Raw genomic sequence first — 15,319 nt, forward strand, 5'->3', positions numbered from 1 at the left:
GAAAACCAGCAACTATTGAGCACGTTGGCCACAGGAATCTTGTTCCAGTTTAGGTTTCTTGGTCATACTGTAATTTCTGAGCCCTATACAGCCACAGCTTCAGAGTCTTCTGGGCTGGTCTAAAATGAGCGTAATTAAAAGGGAGTAGCTTGATATTACTTCCTCATTTTTTCAATGCAATTACACACCAAAACTAAATAAATAAAATGCACTCTCTTCACCACCGTTTTGATATGGGCATACTACTTCACTGTTGTATTCAGTCTCCCTCTCTACTTTTGCATCTCCTTCAATATTGTTTCAAGCAGCACTATCAACATGCAAAATTACATAACAAACCGTCATTACTTTTAATTTGTGATTATTCTAATCTTTACCTCTTGTTTGGATGCAATGGAGATGCAAACTGAAATTGTTTAAGGACCTCTTAGCATCTGATTCCTTTTTATGTCCTTTTGTTTTTTAAGTATTTGGTCAAAAAGGCCTTCCTGCTCAGAGATCTGACCTTATTGTCCCCTACAACAGTTGCCTGCTTGCACTGTAAAATACATTGACCCCCAATTCCAATGCTGCTTCCTGTGAGACAAGTTAAATATGCTCACTGCTCCACGTGGCTCCATACATCCTTCAGGAATGTTTAGTAGGAGGTAGTGTTTGCGTTTCACTTGAAAGATTTTACAAATACACAGGCACTACAGGGGTGTGAGACGAAGGCAGGAAAACAGTTTATGCAGAGTTGTCTTCAGCCCTGTCTAATTTGAGGGGCGACTGCTGGCGTTCCCTTGCCTCTTTCTCATCCCTGCTGATTCTAGCTCTGTTTCTCATCAGTGCACAAGCACAAAAACACTCACACACAGACGTATACACTGCTTCATTTAACACCCTGGCCCGGGCCTTCGCAAGGCCAAGACTGTCTAGTCTTCCTAATCCACTCCATCACTCTTCAGTCAGTCTTTACTCAGTGCCACATCGTTAAGTCCTACCCCCACCCTAAAACTCAGGCCCTGTGTGTCTCCCATATGACGCCATTGTGGTTCTTTAGGAATTCTGGCAATTCTGTCACTTGGAGCAGTGTCGAGAGGGGACATTATTACAGCTAGCACTGCAGATCTCTAGTGTGTGCGCGTACTCTTGCTGGTATGCATAAGCTTGTGTGTGTCCATCTGTATGATTGAGTACCATGTGTGCATGACTATCCAGAGACGTTATTCATTTTCATGGTCGTGTGTTTTTCCAGCAGCCGGTGTGTCTGACAGCGTAACCAGGTACTGTATCCTTGCTGACCTCAGTGAGAGCTGCTAATGACTTTAACAGCAGCATCAGCAGTATCAGTTCTGAAGTGTCTTCTCTTCCAAACTATGTCTGGCTTTTATACCGTTGCTGTGAGCGCCATAGTGTCCTTATTCGCCATCATCTACAGCCATCTACATGCCCCCTAAGCATGAACAGGGAAGGCAACACTACGAATCATCCATCAGTTATCACCTCCCTCATTTCCCATCTCTTTCTTGACATTCCCGTTTTCATTCTCTGCCCTTCTTTATTTCCCTCTCCTCTCTGTCTTCTGGAGCTTGATTTCCTCTTGGGTGGTGGTTCTGAGTACGAGGGGCCTAATCTCTTTCATGGAATCACAACATATCAAAGACATTCCAGGAAACATTGAGAGGTCACCAGTGTGTTGTGAGGGTACCAAGTTTAAAGTGTTTCCTCAGAACAAGCAGAGTGGCTTCTTTTTTCTACCAAAACTAAACACTGCTCAAGTGCTTGGGGGCTTGCTTTGCTATTGGGTGGAAAACAAAGTGTTCACCTTTTATAAATGCAAATGTGTCTTCACACACTGTGGATGCAGTCATTACACCAATACATTGTGTTTTTGTTTTACAGACTGGAAATTTGTATTTCTTTATGCAAGCTGAGAGCAGCAGTTTTAATATATCACGTTTGGTACCGATCAGTGCAGCTGCCCTACTTGAATATGTTGGTTCTGCAGTGATGGAAGGGGGCCATTATGCCAACAGTAGCTCACATCTGGCACTTTTCAGATTCAACAACAAAAGAAGCAACAACTAATAAAAGTCCAGGCATGCCTGACTAGAAACCACGTGGATGTTTCTCAACAGGCTGCATTAAAACCTGACTCAATACTTCTGCTCAGTACGGGTTTAGCTTACAATGGAAGCACTGGGAAATCTATGTGTGAATTTTTATAACAAAGTTAATACAAGTTTGGTGTCAATATGCTAGACAAAGACAAAAGTTCACATGTCTGTTATGTATGAGCAATGTTCCCTCACATCATGTATCTTATTCTTGGGTATTATATAGCTGGAATTGCATTGTAAGGCTGAACCAAAGCACAGACAGTAGTGGGTTAAAGATGGAGGGGACTAAGAAAGTGGTAGAAAGTGGGTCATGGCCCTCTTTCCCTTCCTGACCATGCATCATGGACATAACTTGAGCAAGATGAAATACTCATATTCCTTTTTTTAGCCTTGAGAAATTTGCACTCTTTACGCTGCCTTTTTCTTTCTATTTAATTAATTTCCTCTCTGCGTAAATCCCCTCCTCCTAACTTTCCTTTTCTTCCGCTTTTGAATACTTTCTTTCCTCTTTACTTTCTCTCCAGGTCTTTTGGTTACAGCTAAATCACTTAAGCAGCAGATTGCAGAGACATGAAAGTCATAACTACAAGCAATCAGGAGAAATTGAAACACATTTTCCCCTTAATATAAATAGGATTTATTAAATTTCTTGTCGGCTCAGCCCTACCGACAAACAGCTCTTGTATTCAGTAACAACCGTGTGAAACCACTGTGTGGTAGAAAGGATTTGCAGCAGGCCTCTAACTCCGCCTGCCTTATATTTTGGCAACAGTATGAGCTTCATAAGTCTTCCCAAGTGCACTGCTGGGTCCTCACCCCGCTAATAGTTATTAATAGTCAGAAGACATATGACAGTGGCTTTTTAATTGTCCTCACTCCCACTGTCTGTCTCTCTGCCTCTCTCTGTCTGAGCTACGGTTTGATTTATTTTCATGGCTGTTATTGTAACAGGACAGACAATATTTATATGTAACTGAGTTTCTTTGCTCTTTTTACCACACACTCTTTTATCCAACTGGGAATCATTTTCAATTGAGCAATACACAATCATGTTACGGTTTAAGCCCATCAAACTAGCTCTGTCATCTTCTGAAATCAAAGTGTCATATGTGCATCTGTAGGTCTGTACTCCATACTGTGGTTGTTGTTGTTCACGCTGTTTGTTGCATCATTACAGTTCTACAGCTCTTTGAATTAAACAGTAAAGTTGGCTTTCTCAGACCTGAGGCTTTGCTTTATTTATCTAATGATAATTAAAAAGCTTAGTGCCGTGCTGACACCTTATGCCACATACAAATGCACACACATGTCCATATTTTTCAGTTATACACAGGCAGACATTAAAAGTACAGTGGTGCGGTGCAAAGCTATGTCCCTGGCTTTGATTTTACTGTGATCAGTGTTGTTGATTGACTTAATGAAAGCCCACAGCTGACTAACAATTTCAGATACGGTTTGGCTTGCTTTAATCACCCCACACTCACTCTGGAGGTGTGTGTGTGAGAGGACACCGGCTTTCTTCTACCTTGGTTTTCTGTGTAGGAGCTGATGTTGTACATGAATGGCGATTGGCTTTGTGCTTGAGTAGGAGACAAATAATTCTTTTCTGCATGTCGTCAGAGAGGAAATGACCAGAGAACTCATTAAGCTGCTTACGTTACTGCTAGACAGGAAGAATTTGTTTTGCCTCGTTGGTTAAACAGCATAATTAATGTTGGTTGTTACCTCAGAAAGATGGCCATATGTCACACTTGTGGCTTCAGGTTGCTCTGTATGTATTGGCTCCGAGAACACAGGCATCATTTTGTGAGCTGAGCCAAAGCAAACTGCTTAATAAACAATTGGTATAAACTACTTCCATGGAAAATTGGCTCACTGCAGGTTTGTACTCTTTGGGATGGATCCCATTGAAGTCACCATCATACAATATCAAGCACTATTTATTGTACCTGTAACATACACTCATACACCACGAGTACCTCCTCAAATGGCCATACTGTTGATACATCACCTCTAAACATTATACAGGACGGGAGGATTTGTTGTGTACATCACATTTAATAGTCTTACAAGAAAGTCAGACAATCAAACTCGATGGTTTCCATCTTTCCTGATGCTTTGTGCTCACACTAAATGAATACAAGCGAGGAGAATCTGTTGTGGTCATCTGCTGGTACATTTGGTAGAGTGCACTGGGCTGTTCTTGCATGTATCAGTCTGTCATCCCGCCAGAGGTATCTTTTGACTGTTTCACTGCGTGGGCTGCAGAGCTCCTTGTCTCAGTGCGTCTCCTGCGGTGATTTACCAATTTTGATGTGTCAGTCTGCAGCCTGATTGATTGCAGTTCAACAAGCGGGGGAGAAAGAGTTGGCCTAAATGTATTTATATATTTCATAGCCAATGTATTTCCAAGCCTCAAAAGCCCCAGCTTCCACTCCCCCATCTGGTCCTCAGACTTTCCCACAACAAGTCCAAAATGCCCCAAAACACACAACACATCATCACTGGTCAGAAGAAAGAGAGAAGAGAGAAAACAAAAAGGAGGATGGGGAAAGAGAGATGAGGGTTTGGATTTGGAGCAACAATAAACAGCAGCAATGCTTTACATGACAACATGGAGCTCAGCCAGCCGTACTGTTGGTACTCAGCCAGAGACCGACTTCCTCCCAGCATCTCATCCACACATGATGTCACCGGCCACCGTTCTTTGTCAACGTAGCTAAGTTACATGACCACTAATACACTCTGTCCACAATAGACGCAAATTGACTCATTCTTTGTTGCTTGCTTAAACAATTGGTTACTGAGCTGCGGGGAAATGAGAGCGAAATAGCAAAGATGTGAGGTTATCAAGGACAGGAGGCTGGAGAGGTGAACACCACATGAGTGGGGGAAGTAGTAAAAGAACTCCCATGAAACAATTAATGAAAACAAAAACAACAGTGCAAATCGACACACTTTAAAACACCACTAACAACAACAAGGGAAAAACTCGTAAAAGCCTCATCAACAAAATGAAAGGACCCTCACGAAGATTAAATACTGCTACCACAGTGGAATGGGAAATACATTGTGGTTCAGTATTAATGGTGGTTTATATGTCCTCATTAAACAGTGCATGCTGGAAATATTAAAAGGGAAATCAGGGCAGATCGAAAGAGCTAGAATAGGATTTTCTCTACATTTATAACTTAAGCTAGTAATTGGGACTGGAGCCTCCCGTAGAGTTAAAAAACTGAAGGATGAGGTGGAAAAACGAAGACGTGTTAGATTAAGTGGTTCTGTTTAGGAAGACATTAGCCTGTGGTTGGAATACAACCAACCCAATAAAAAAAAAAAAACCCAGAAGGGGTTCCTGCCTCTTGCTTTCCAGCTACTGAGTTGTCTACCTTCATGATGCTATATTACTGAGGAGGGTGCCCCCAAAAACTCCCCGAGGCCCCTGGCCCCCATCTGTTTTCCTTCTTCTGTAGTGAAACTCTAAACATGTGGGCTGATGTTGGGGTCAGAGGTCTATATGTGGGATTAGGGTGTAGCCCCACCCTTCCTCTACCTCACCCCTAACACCCCCCCCACCCGTCCGCTCCACAACCCCTGTAATCAATTGGTCTTTGTGGAAAACGGGTTCCCCCTCTTCGTCCTTTTTGCACAACACACACATAAATGCACAAACACGCCATTCTTATGTTCGGGGTATCCAGGGGACAGAGCTCACATGAGCCTGTACCTCTCCATCTGTCATCATTTGTCAAGATAAGGACTGTCAACTCTCCAACCCTGGCCTCCATCACTCCATCTCTCTGCAACACTCATCCTCCACAAACACCCCACCGCCCCCAACACAACTCTCCTTGTACGCGCACTCACAATGATATGTGTGGGCAGTATAATAATTATTGCATAACAAAATCCCTGCAGTTGACATCATCTTAAGCTAGTTCCTACCCCAGGAATTTATTACCCAGGCTGACAGATTAGCTTTTACTTTCAGGTGGGTTTTCTCTCTGATTAAATTAAACTCGTAAAGTGACACTTGGCTTTGAACGAATACATGCTGCTGCTACAGTTTCAAGCATTAGAAAAGAGCTGGAGGAGGGTCAGGGGAGAGAGGAGAGCCAGGAGGAGGGTGCGTAAAATGTTACAGCCTTTATATAAATGTTTGTTTGGCTGGATGGTGTAAATTTTTTTTTTTTTTAGGAGATTACTCGTAGCCACTCATACTCTTTTCTTGGTTTTACTTCTCCTCTGAGTCACACCTCACCTTAAGCTCATACCTCCGACTGCACATGCTTTCTATTAGTTGAATCAGCAAGGAAGAGCTCATAAATTCCCACACACGGCATTACGCACACTCATTGCCCACCGGCTCCACTTAGTTGCATGCCTCCACTTCTCTTGTCTGTTTGTCCCGACCTCCTGGCTGACCTCTTCCTCCCTTTGGTGACCTGTCCGTTCAACTGTATCCAAGCTCTCATTAGGGGGATTCTAAATGAGCTTCACTCTGCAGCTAAAGGCTTTCCTTCGAATTTTGCTACAGCTCTTATTTTTTCCCCCACCCCTATTCTTCAGAGAATTCCAATAATGCTACAGGCAGCCTTGTAGCTGGTAATGTAGGTTTGAGTTTTAAGAACATAATGTGTCCGGCTTGGTCTGCTGTGGTTGGATTTAACTGCGTGTGGTCAGCACTGTGAAAGAGCATTCGGTTTCGGGACAAGCCTGTGTGTGTGTGTGTGTCTTATCTGTGTCTGCTCCTGTGTGTTTTTACTGATAAGATCACCTGAGTTGTCAGCTACACATCTGCGTCTGTGAAGGGTCCACACACACATACAGCCTCAGGTCAAATAGTGAGATACAATTGGCTGCATGCCCATCGTCCACAAAACACAGTTGGCTGGTGCTGGCTGAGTGAGCTATCAATCTCCTGCTGTGTTACAACATAGTGTGTGACAGAGAGGCTGGGGGAGGGCAGTGGTTAACTGGCTCTGACAGTCTACTATGCACTACCTGACCACTATTTATTGGCTTGTCCTGGGAGTTTTAAAACCTTTAAATAGGAAAGACATCAAACAGAAATTCTGTTGTAATTTATAGCCCAGTGTGAGGTTTAGGCGAATGGTTGGTTTATGTGTGGATTGGTTGTAATGACCCATTTAAAGCTTTCTCCCAGGCCTCTGTCCCCCATGCACCCGAGTTTCAGGTGAACCCGAGGGCCAAGCACTTCGGCTCCAGCACGGAATGTTCTGGATATTTCTCAGACAGCTGCTCCCTCCTTCTCTTTATCTTTTTAGCTTTCCTTTTTTTTTTTCATGCTGAACTCTTTGGGAGGTATTGATATTATGATTTATTACTGTAACCGACAAAGAAAGAACACCTCACGAATTGCTTTCTCTAGCCTTTTTGCCATTCCCTCATTTTTGCCTTTTTCCTCAAGCTTTGGCTCTTTTTAGCTCTAAAGGGTTGTGTGTTGGTGTGGTGTGTGTGTGTGTGTGGTGTGTGTGTGTGTGGTGTGTGTGTGTGTGTGTGTGCGCTCAGCACTGTCCTCTCTCTCATGGTCGTTTACAGCATTCACAGATGTGGCTTTGTAGTGAACAGAATATTTTCCACAGATCCCACCAACAGGCCGGGACATAAGTGAAAACATTTGAAGATAATTGTGAGTTGGTGATATGGAGGTGTAGCAGATTGATGTTATTAGTGTTCAAAGCTTTTGCTATCATGGCAAGGTTGTGACTGAAGTGACTCATGTCCACAGGGTATATTTGATAAAGGATGTGGTTAGGGTTGGATGCTTTCCCCAAACACGACCTTGTGAAAGGGACTTGTATTCTCTGAGACTTTAACAAACTACAATGTATTTTCTGAATATATGATCTCACGACCCCCACGTAAACAGGATTATGCAGTGGACTGGAAGAAGACAAAGGTCACCACCTTCATTATCGGTAATTTAATGATACTGATCTTAAATCCCCTGATCCACTTGAGGTTAACTCTGCTCCATCCCTGCACCCCTGTTAGCAGCCAAGCTCAGATGGTGCTGTATTAGGAAACCAGAAGCCAAGAAAAAATAAACAAGCCTGGCTCCACAACTCAAATCTCTCCATCTGAACAGATCAGCCTCCCTCAAGTGTTTAGCTGGAATGCCCTACTTTTCTTTCTCTTTACTTTTTGTTCTCTCTCTCTTTCTGTTTCTCTTCAGGTTGGGCGTAGTGTAAGTTTTAGGTTAAGTGGGGGTGTTTCTTCCTGTTACATCCAGTAGAACACACTTAGACACCAATGACTAAAACCTTTGTTTCATTATTATCATTATTAAGTGTTTGTCTTTGCATTGTTCAATTAAAATGTACCTTCTACACAAAAATCACCAACATCATACTTACATCCCTGCATTTTGCCTAGAACAAATTGCATCCCAGACACTTTTAACATCCCTTACTTGGTATATTGTACAGTAGGTCACATTTTACAGTTCTCAGCATGCTGTACACAGTATATCCCAGGCCTCAGACTCCAGAGGAAAGCTAAAGAAGCGTTGCTAAATGTTTCTGTCTGCAGCCGGAGCCTCCAGTCACGAAACGTCCTAACCTCTCCAACCTCTCAGCCAGAGCTCTCACAGCTGCCCTGACACACATACTCATACATACACCTCCACACATGCACTCCAAAAAACAAACTTGAAAACAGAATGAACTCAGGCAACATTTACCTTTTTGTTACCAGTAGTGAGGGTGTGTTTCCTGCAGTTATAGTTTCACCTGTGTATTGTATTGTGTCTTCACCGAGCTGCAGTGCTCAGGACTCATCTCTCTCTCTGTCCCAGTCTTCTGAGGTGCTCCCCTCCACTCACTCCTTCTGTCCTGCAGCTGAAAATCACAACATAAGGTTTTGCCAAGGCCCTACTTCCTCAAAGATGTGCTCCTCCCTGTGGACCTCAGCTGTCCTGGGGCTTGGGCTGGGGCATGGTTCAATAGCCGGCCACTTCAACAGACTGAGCTCTGACGACTGATGCCTTGAGTTTTTCACAAAGGATGAGGGAGACTAGAAAGAGGGAGGGGAAGGAGGAAGAGAGGGGGAGGAGAAGGGGGATGAGGGTGTGGGAGTTTGAGATTGCCTCCTTTTTCTTTTTTTTTTTTTCTTTTTTTTTTTTTGAGTGGCCCAGCCTACCTCTGATGTCACTCTGATGGGGGAAAAAAGACAGAAAAAGAGAATAACAGTGTCGCCTCATTAAGTTTCCCATCCTCAACAATGACCTTCATTGCTCTTGTATAGAAGAAGTGAGCTGAGTGAAAGGAAACAAGACTTGTTTGAATTCAGAAGTGTTTTTGCTGAGTCTGGGGCTCAGACACGAGCTGCTTTGACCCTTACTTCTTTGATTACAACCCGCAATCCCCCTCCCCTCCTGCCTTCTCCTTTAGCACTGGGAAGAGCTGATTGTAATGCTGCCGAGGTTTTGGAGCAGCTTCCTGTTGAGCTTCAGCTGTGAGAGCCAGAGAAAAAGGAAGGCAGATAAAACTGATTTGTTATTGGAGCAAAATCCTTGCTCCAGGTGTAGTCTGAGCTTGTCTGGTCTTTACCTGCTCCTTATCGCTGCTGTCATTTACTTTACTGTGTTTAGGTGTGTAAGACATGGACAGATATGTTTATTTTTTGTTTTGTTTTTTCGGTGCTGAAATATTTAAAAGATATTATTTAGATAACTGGCTTAAAAGAGCAGATAGAAGATTAAGTTTTCTCCAATACGTTGTGACCCCATTTCTTCCCTCCTTCCCAACAGGATCCTCTTTTCATCCAAGTTTTGCCACATGTAAAGTGTCTGTCTACGCTAACCGCCGGTCCTCTGAGCATGCATCTGTCTGTGGGTGTTCCAGGCAGTATGGATTTGTGCATGACTAACTGCTGTTATCCCTGACAAGCTTTCAGAAGAGCAGCTACAGCGGTTAAGCCTTCAGGATCCCTTTCTTCCTCTTCTCCCCATCTCTCACTTTTCCCCCTTACAGCTGCTTCTCCAAACACTTGTGACCTGTAACTCCTGCACTCAGTGCCCCTCTCTCTCTTATTCTAATCAGATTGTGTTGTGTTTGTGTGTTTATATGGTATCCTGAAGATGAGGTTTTGGCCCTTTTATCTACTGGATTTGGTCCTGCAGTTGTGTTGTCATTGCTTATTTATGCATCTGTGTTTAGACTCTGCATGCACAGTGTTATAAATGGCTGTGTATGTGCACACATCTGTGAATCTTGCACTGTTTTCCAAGGAAAGGGGGATGTGGGGTGTCATGTAGTCTACTGTGTGATAACTTTTCTTACATCTGCACTCAATCTTGACGTTGGCGTGTGAAAGACACATTGAGCAAGAGAGAAAGGAGGAAAAGCACACCAACAGTTCACTTCTGAAGCTTGTTAATCTCCGTTTTCAGAGTGGTGGGAAGCTGCTCCTGGGTTTGTCTCTTCATGTTAATATTTATGTAATGAGAGACTAAGAATCTCAGCCTCCAAGTCTGCCAAAAAGAGGCATGGAGAGAGGGAACAGGGGTGAAAGATAGATGGCCTTGAAGAGAAGATAAGTCATCCACTCAAGGCACTCATTTAGATCTGTGGGGAGCAGATCAGGGCAAAAAGTTGTTTGAAACTGGAGCAAAGTTTATGCAGATATGACAGTTTGTGCATGGTTCTTGTTTCTCTCTGTTTTCAAACAAGCATTCTGCGATTACCAGCTGGTCCTCACACCAAGAAATTCACAGCTGCATGGCACTTGCATCATGCATCCAAGGAAATGTGGCCTATTATGATGTCCAGCCTTGTTTGTGTCTTAAGTGTTTGCTTTCTAATGAGCAAGCAGGAAAATCCCTGTGGTCCCCACTTGTGCTTAATGTAACACCTCCAACAGATGGACGCTGTCCTCATTTGGCTCGCACTGGGGCCCTGGTCTCAGTAAAGGGTGAGGGAAGAGGGCTGTGTATTTCTCCCAGTTTGCTGTAAAATCTTTTTCTGTCTGCCGCTCTGTTTCAGGGATGTACCTGTCTGATCTGACGTATATAGATTCGGCCTATCCCTCCACGGGCAGCATACTGGAGAACGAGCAGAGATCAAACCTGATGAACAACATTCTCAGAATCATATCGGACCTGCAGAGATCCTGTACCTACGGTACGTTTAGATACACAACTCACTCACAGTCACACGTTCGTGGGATGGCAGTGTGGGATAGGGACAGGAAAAACTAGAGGACCCAGACCAACATCCACCTAGCTAATGTATCTGTGAGGAGGTCAGCTGATCTGTCCAAACTCCAAGTCCTCACCGTACTCTGACATGTGATTATCTCCATCATGGAGGAACAAAAATGAACACAAAGGAGGAATAAATCAGTATAAAGGCTGGAGCAAAACTCCATCATAGCCTTGGTCGCTATTGTTCTGTTGCCATGGAGATGTAATGAAAGAATCTTTGCTATTCATTAAGTATACTCATTAATTTCCTTAATTTGCACTCAAAACTAACCATTGTAGGAAATTTCCTATTTTTAATTTGTGGGGGGAAAAAGAAAACCCAAGTCCAGATGAGGAGGCACAATACCCTATTCTCCACATGTTTTGGACTGGTTTCACTATAGTCTTGCTGTTCTTGCTTATTATTCAGTGCTACAGCTTACAGGTCCCCCAGCATATGGGTAGTAGATATTCAAATAGTTTCATATTATTAGTAAATTGTTATCCTCAGACATCCAGACATACTTTATAGCCTCCATATCTTGGCAGTTTTAGTAACACATAAGGTTCACATAAACAAATTTATGTTCATGTTTGTCATCATCTTCCCCATTTCAGATATACCAGTGTTGCCTCATGTACAGAAGTATCTCAACTCAGTCAGGTATATTGAGGAGCTGCAGAAGTTTGTGGAGGACGACAATTACAAGTAAGAAACAAAACTTACAGAATACTCTGTAGCAACTGTTGGCCAACTCAGATGGACACCAAGCATAATTTCTGGTTTAGTCATAGGAGCAATTTCCTGCCAGGATTTTTTTATCCTGTTTCTGATTTTATTGCTTGCTGCCTCATCTGTGTTTCCCAAAAAAACTTCCTTCCCCATAATTATTTTTCTGATGGGAAATTCACAATTCAAGCTGACTGTTCTTTATTTAGGTTGTCACAGAAGATTGAGCCAGGAACCAGCACACCACGCGCAAACGCCTCCAAAGAGGATCTTGTCGGTCAGTTGGGTGTTTTAATGTAGAATTATACCTGTTCATCATCTCATTTTGTTTCTGTTCTTCCTGGTCTATAAATCTGTCCTTCCCACCCACTCTTACCTACAGGCCAGGAGGCCTCAGCATCTCCTCTCTGCGGCCGTAAATGTATGATAGCAGCTGAAGGAACCAAAGTCCCAGCCACACCGCCCTCCCCCAGGAACCTGCTGCCCTACGGACACAGGAAGTGCCACAGCCTGGGCTACAAGTCAGTTTTTGTGTTAATAATGAAGATGATGGCCTGAAAACCATAATTAAATCAATAAATCAGAATTTGAAAAACAATGTCAAGAAAGCAAAGAATACTTACCTCTTTCTTTGTTCTCCTCTCCTTATTTTTCCTTCTCTGCTGGCTTCGGTGTCCATATAGTTTCATCCATAAGATGAATACAGTAGAGTTTAAAAGCGCTACGTTCCCCAATGCTGGTTCTCGCCATCTGTTAGATGACAGTGTGATGGAGAGCCACAGTCCCACCAGGGGACAAGCAGAGAGCTCAACTCTGTCCAGCGGTATTTCACTTGGTAAGACTTTCACATGCATACTTAATATCACACACAGTTTGTATCTTCAACCACATGTTGTGTATTTTTTGTGATGATGTGTCTCTGTAAACAGGGAGCAGCGAGGGCTCTGAGCTCAGTGAAGAGGTGTCTTGGCCAGCTTTTGAGAGGTAAGGTTAATACGTCCATGTCTGCAGAGCTTTTTCATCACATCCACATGTAAGATCATAAAAATATCCCCATCCCAGATGTGATTGTATGATTTTTCCAAAGCTCTGGCCTCAAGACACAGCTATGCGCAGTGATCCGCCATTAAAGCTCACACACACACAAATGCCATGCCCAGCCTCGCTTTTTAGCCTCGCAACCAGAGCCATCGTACCTCATCCCTCCACTGCTGCTCTCAGATGCTTCTGTTTCTTCAGCAGCCTGAAATGTATTAAGTGCTTAACATTTAAATCCCCTAACCAGTAGTCCCACTGTGCCAAGTGTTTGCAGCCACATTCACTAGTTCTGAAATAAAGATGCACAGCTCAAGATTCAACTGGCCTGAAAATCATTAACCTTATTTCTTTAACCTATTTATTGAATGACCCTTTAAACACACATTTCATCAATAACTCTTCTAACCAAATGACCGCTCCTCCATCTAGCCCTAACCAATGCAATTTGAAGGGAAAAACAAACAACAGACAACAAAAAAAAAAAAAAAACACCCACACAGCCCTAACAGTGTCCCGTGCCCCCTATCCTATCCTGTCTTATCCTATCCTGAACAGGACTCGGTTCTATCATTCTCTGGGCCCAGTGACCCGTGTGGCCCGCATCCCCTACAGAGGAGTCCTGAGGCCCAGCAGGTACACACGCCCCGACCGGAAAACCAGCCTGACCTCAAACAAACCCTCTCTTATCCTCACTTCACTTTATCCCTGCAAGGGGCCTGCTGCTGGTGCAGTGTGTGTGTAGTGCTGGGATAATCTTGTGGTGGGAAGCGTGCGTGTGTGCGTGTGTGTGTGTGTGTGTGTGCTGGCGGAATCCTGAATCAGGTGATGGGCAAAGGATCGGTTTGGGGTCATGATTCTTCATCTTTTGCTGCGTACCATCAGTCTATAATCTACCTTTTTTGCCTTATTAATCTTCTTGCATGTCTGCCTCACTCTCACACACACATACATACACACAGAGAGCTCATAGTCAACATAGATATCGTCTCTTGATAAGTTCCAACATCTTTGACAGGTTGGAGCTAAAAATGAGTTTCCAAAGTCACACTCAGCTTCATGTGTTACTGGAAACAAACTGTTACATCCTCATTCCTGAGGTAGAGAGGAACAGACTCTTCAGGATTATTAAAGACAATTCTCACGGACGTTGCATATTAAGCGTCCCTTGCGGTTAGGGATGGGTCTCTCTCTCTTTCCACCAGGCTTCACTGGGCTCCTGCACTGGGCTTCCTGCTCTGATCCTCCAGACAGACACAATCTGCACACCACCTTGTCCGTCTCTGCTCCTCTCTCTGAGATACCAGTGTTTAGATTTATATCTGTGAAATTCACTTCTGTAAAAACAAGATGGGCAAAGATGTAGTTTTAAGGTGGCTTTTCAGATTGCATCTGCCTTTTTGTTTTTTTACTACTAGTTCATCTGTGATTTGATCTGTTATGTGTGCATGCATGAGTACATGCATGTTCTCCTGTGTGAATGTTGGTGTGTATAGCTTGTAATGTTTGTCTTTGTCCTGTTGTAGCTCAGCGGAGTCCGAAGAGCTCGCAGTTCACTTGTATCCCGGAGCGGTCACAGTGCAGGGAGTGCTGAGGCGGAAGACTGTGCTCAAGGAGGGCAAGAAACCAACAGTAAGAACCTGCACACACACGCACACACACACTCATATGTACACGTGCATGTGTCCATGTGCTGTTCATACATATATACCTACCTACAACTATACATGAGCAGATGGGCAATAAATGCTGTCTGCAGAGCGCAGATATAGCACCTCAGGGACTCCTTAACCTGCAGAACATCTCTGTTTCTGTCTGATCCTTATACTTACTGTAATTCTCTTTCCCTCTGATCATTCTTGCATTCCCCACTGCTTTTGTTTGCCTTGGGCCTCCTTAAGCCATTTTATATTTGTACTGAGATTATCCCATTCTGTTTTGGCTAGAAAGTAATCTGGAGCTCTTTATGCAGTTAAAATAACTTAAAACTGTCATAGGTAGTTGGGTGATTTATGAGCTTCCTTAAAAAAAGTTAATCTGGCAAAACCTCTCATCAGGAGTATTAATTAGCGGCTTCACTTAGTCCCTTTTTTGATCACTTTTGCTTTCCCTTCATCTCATAACTCAATTATTTCCCTTGTATTAGTCTTAAAAGCTTTCAGTGTTTATGGAACAAGAGTCACACAAACATCCCACAAAGTTTACTCATCAGAATCTGACAGCACATGAGAGCCATACTGGAGC

General features: G+C 43.4%; 2 protein-coding genes across 6 annotated transcripts in view; one reads left to right on the top strand and one right to left on the bottom strand.

The window, feature by feature from the left end:
- The window catches only part of angptl1a (angiopoietin-like 1a), a 15,616-nt gene extending 6,494 nt beyond the window's left edge, over positions 1–9,122 (bottom strand). The window contains exon 1 of one of the 2 annotated variants that reach the window (XM_035653170.1): positions 8,858–9,122. The gene's annotated coding sequence lies outside the window, so the exon portion shown is untranslated. Of the gene's footprint in view, positions 1–8,808 lie in introns of both variants that reach the window. The other variant, XM_035653169.1, reaches the window with a different exon arrangement.
- Positions 1–14,707, top strand: part of ralgps2 (Ral GEF with PH domain and SH3 binding motif 2) — a gene marked incomplete at its 3' end in the record, with an annotated part of 64,438 nt that extends 49,731 nt beyond the window's left edge. For 3 of the 4 annotated variants that reach the window (XM_035653164.1, XM_035653167.1, XM_035653166.1), the window contains 8 exon segments: positions 11,111–11,248; positions 11,929–12,019; positions 12,250–12,317; positions 12,423–12,561; positions 12,724–12,875; positions 12,970–13,024; positions 13,634–13,711; positions 14,602–14,707. In XM_035653164.1, coding sequence (XP_035509057.1) covers positions 11,111–11,248; positions 11,929–12,019; positions 12,250–12,317; positions 12,423–12,561; positions 12,724–12,875; positions 12,970–13,024; positions 13,634–13,711; positions 14,602–14,707 — 827 coding nt within the window. 4 annotated transcript variants of the gene reach the window in all.
- Positions 14,708–15,319: the final 612 nt, after the last annotated feature.

This window comes from Morone saxatilis, unplaced genomic scaffold (assembly GCF_004916995.1).
Source record: "Morone saxatilis isolate NCDOM2014 unplaced genomic scaffold, NCSU_SB_2.0 Contig12, whole genome shotgun sequence".
Classification (NCBI taxonomy): Eukaryota; Metazoa; Chordata; class Actinopteri; family Moronidae; genus Morone; species Morone saxatilis.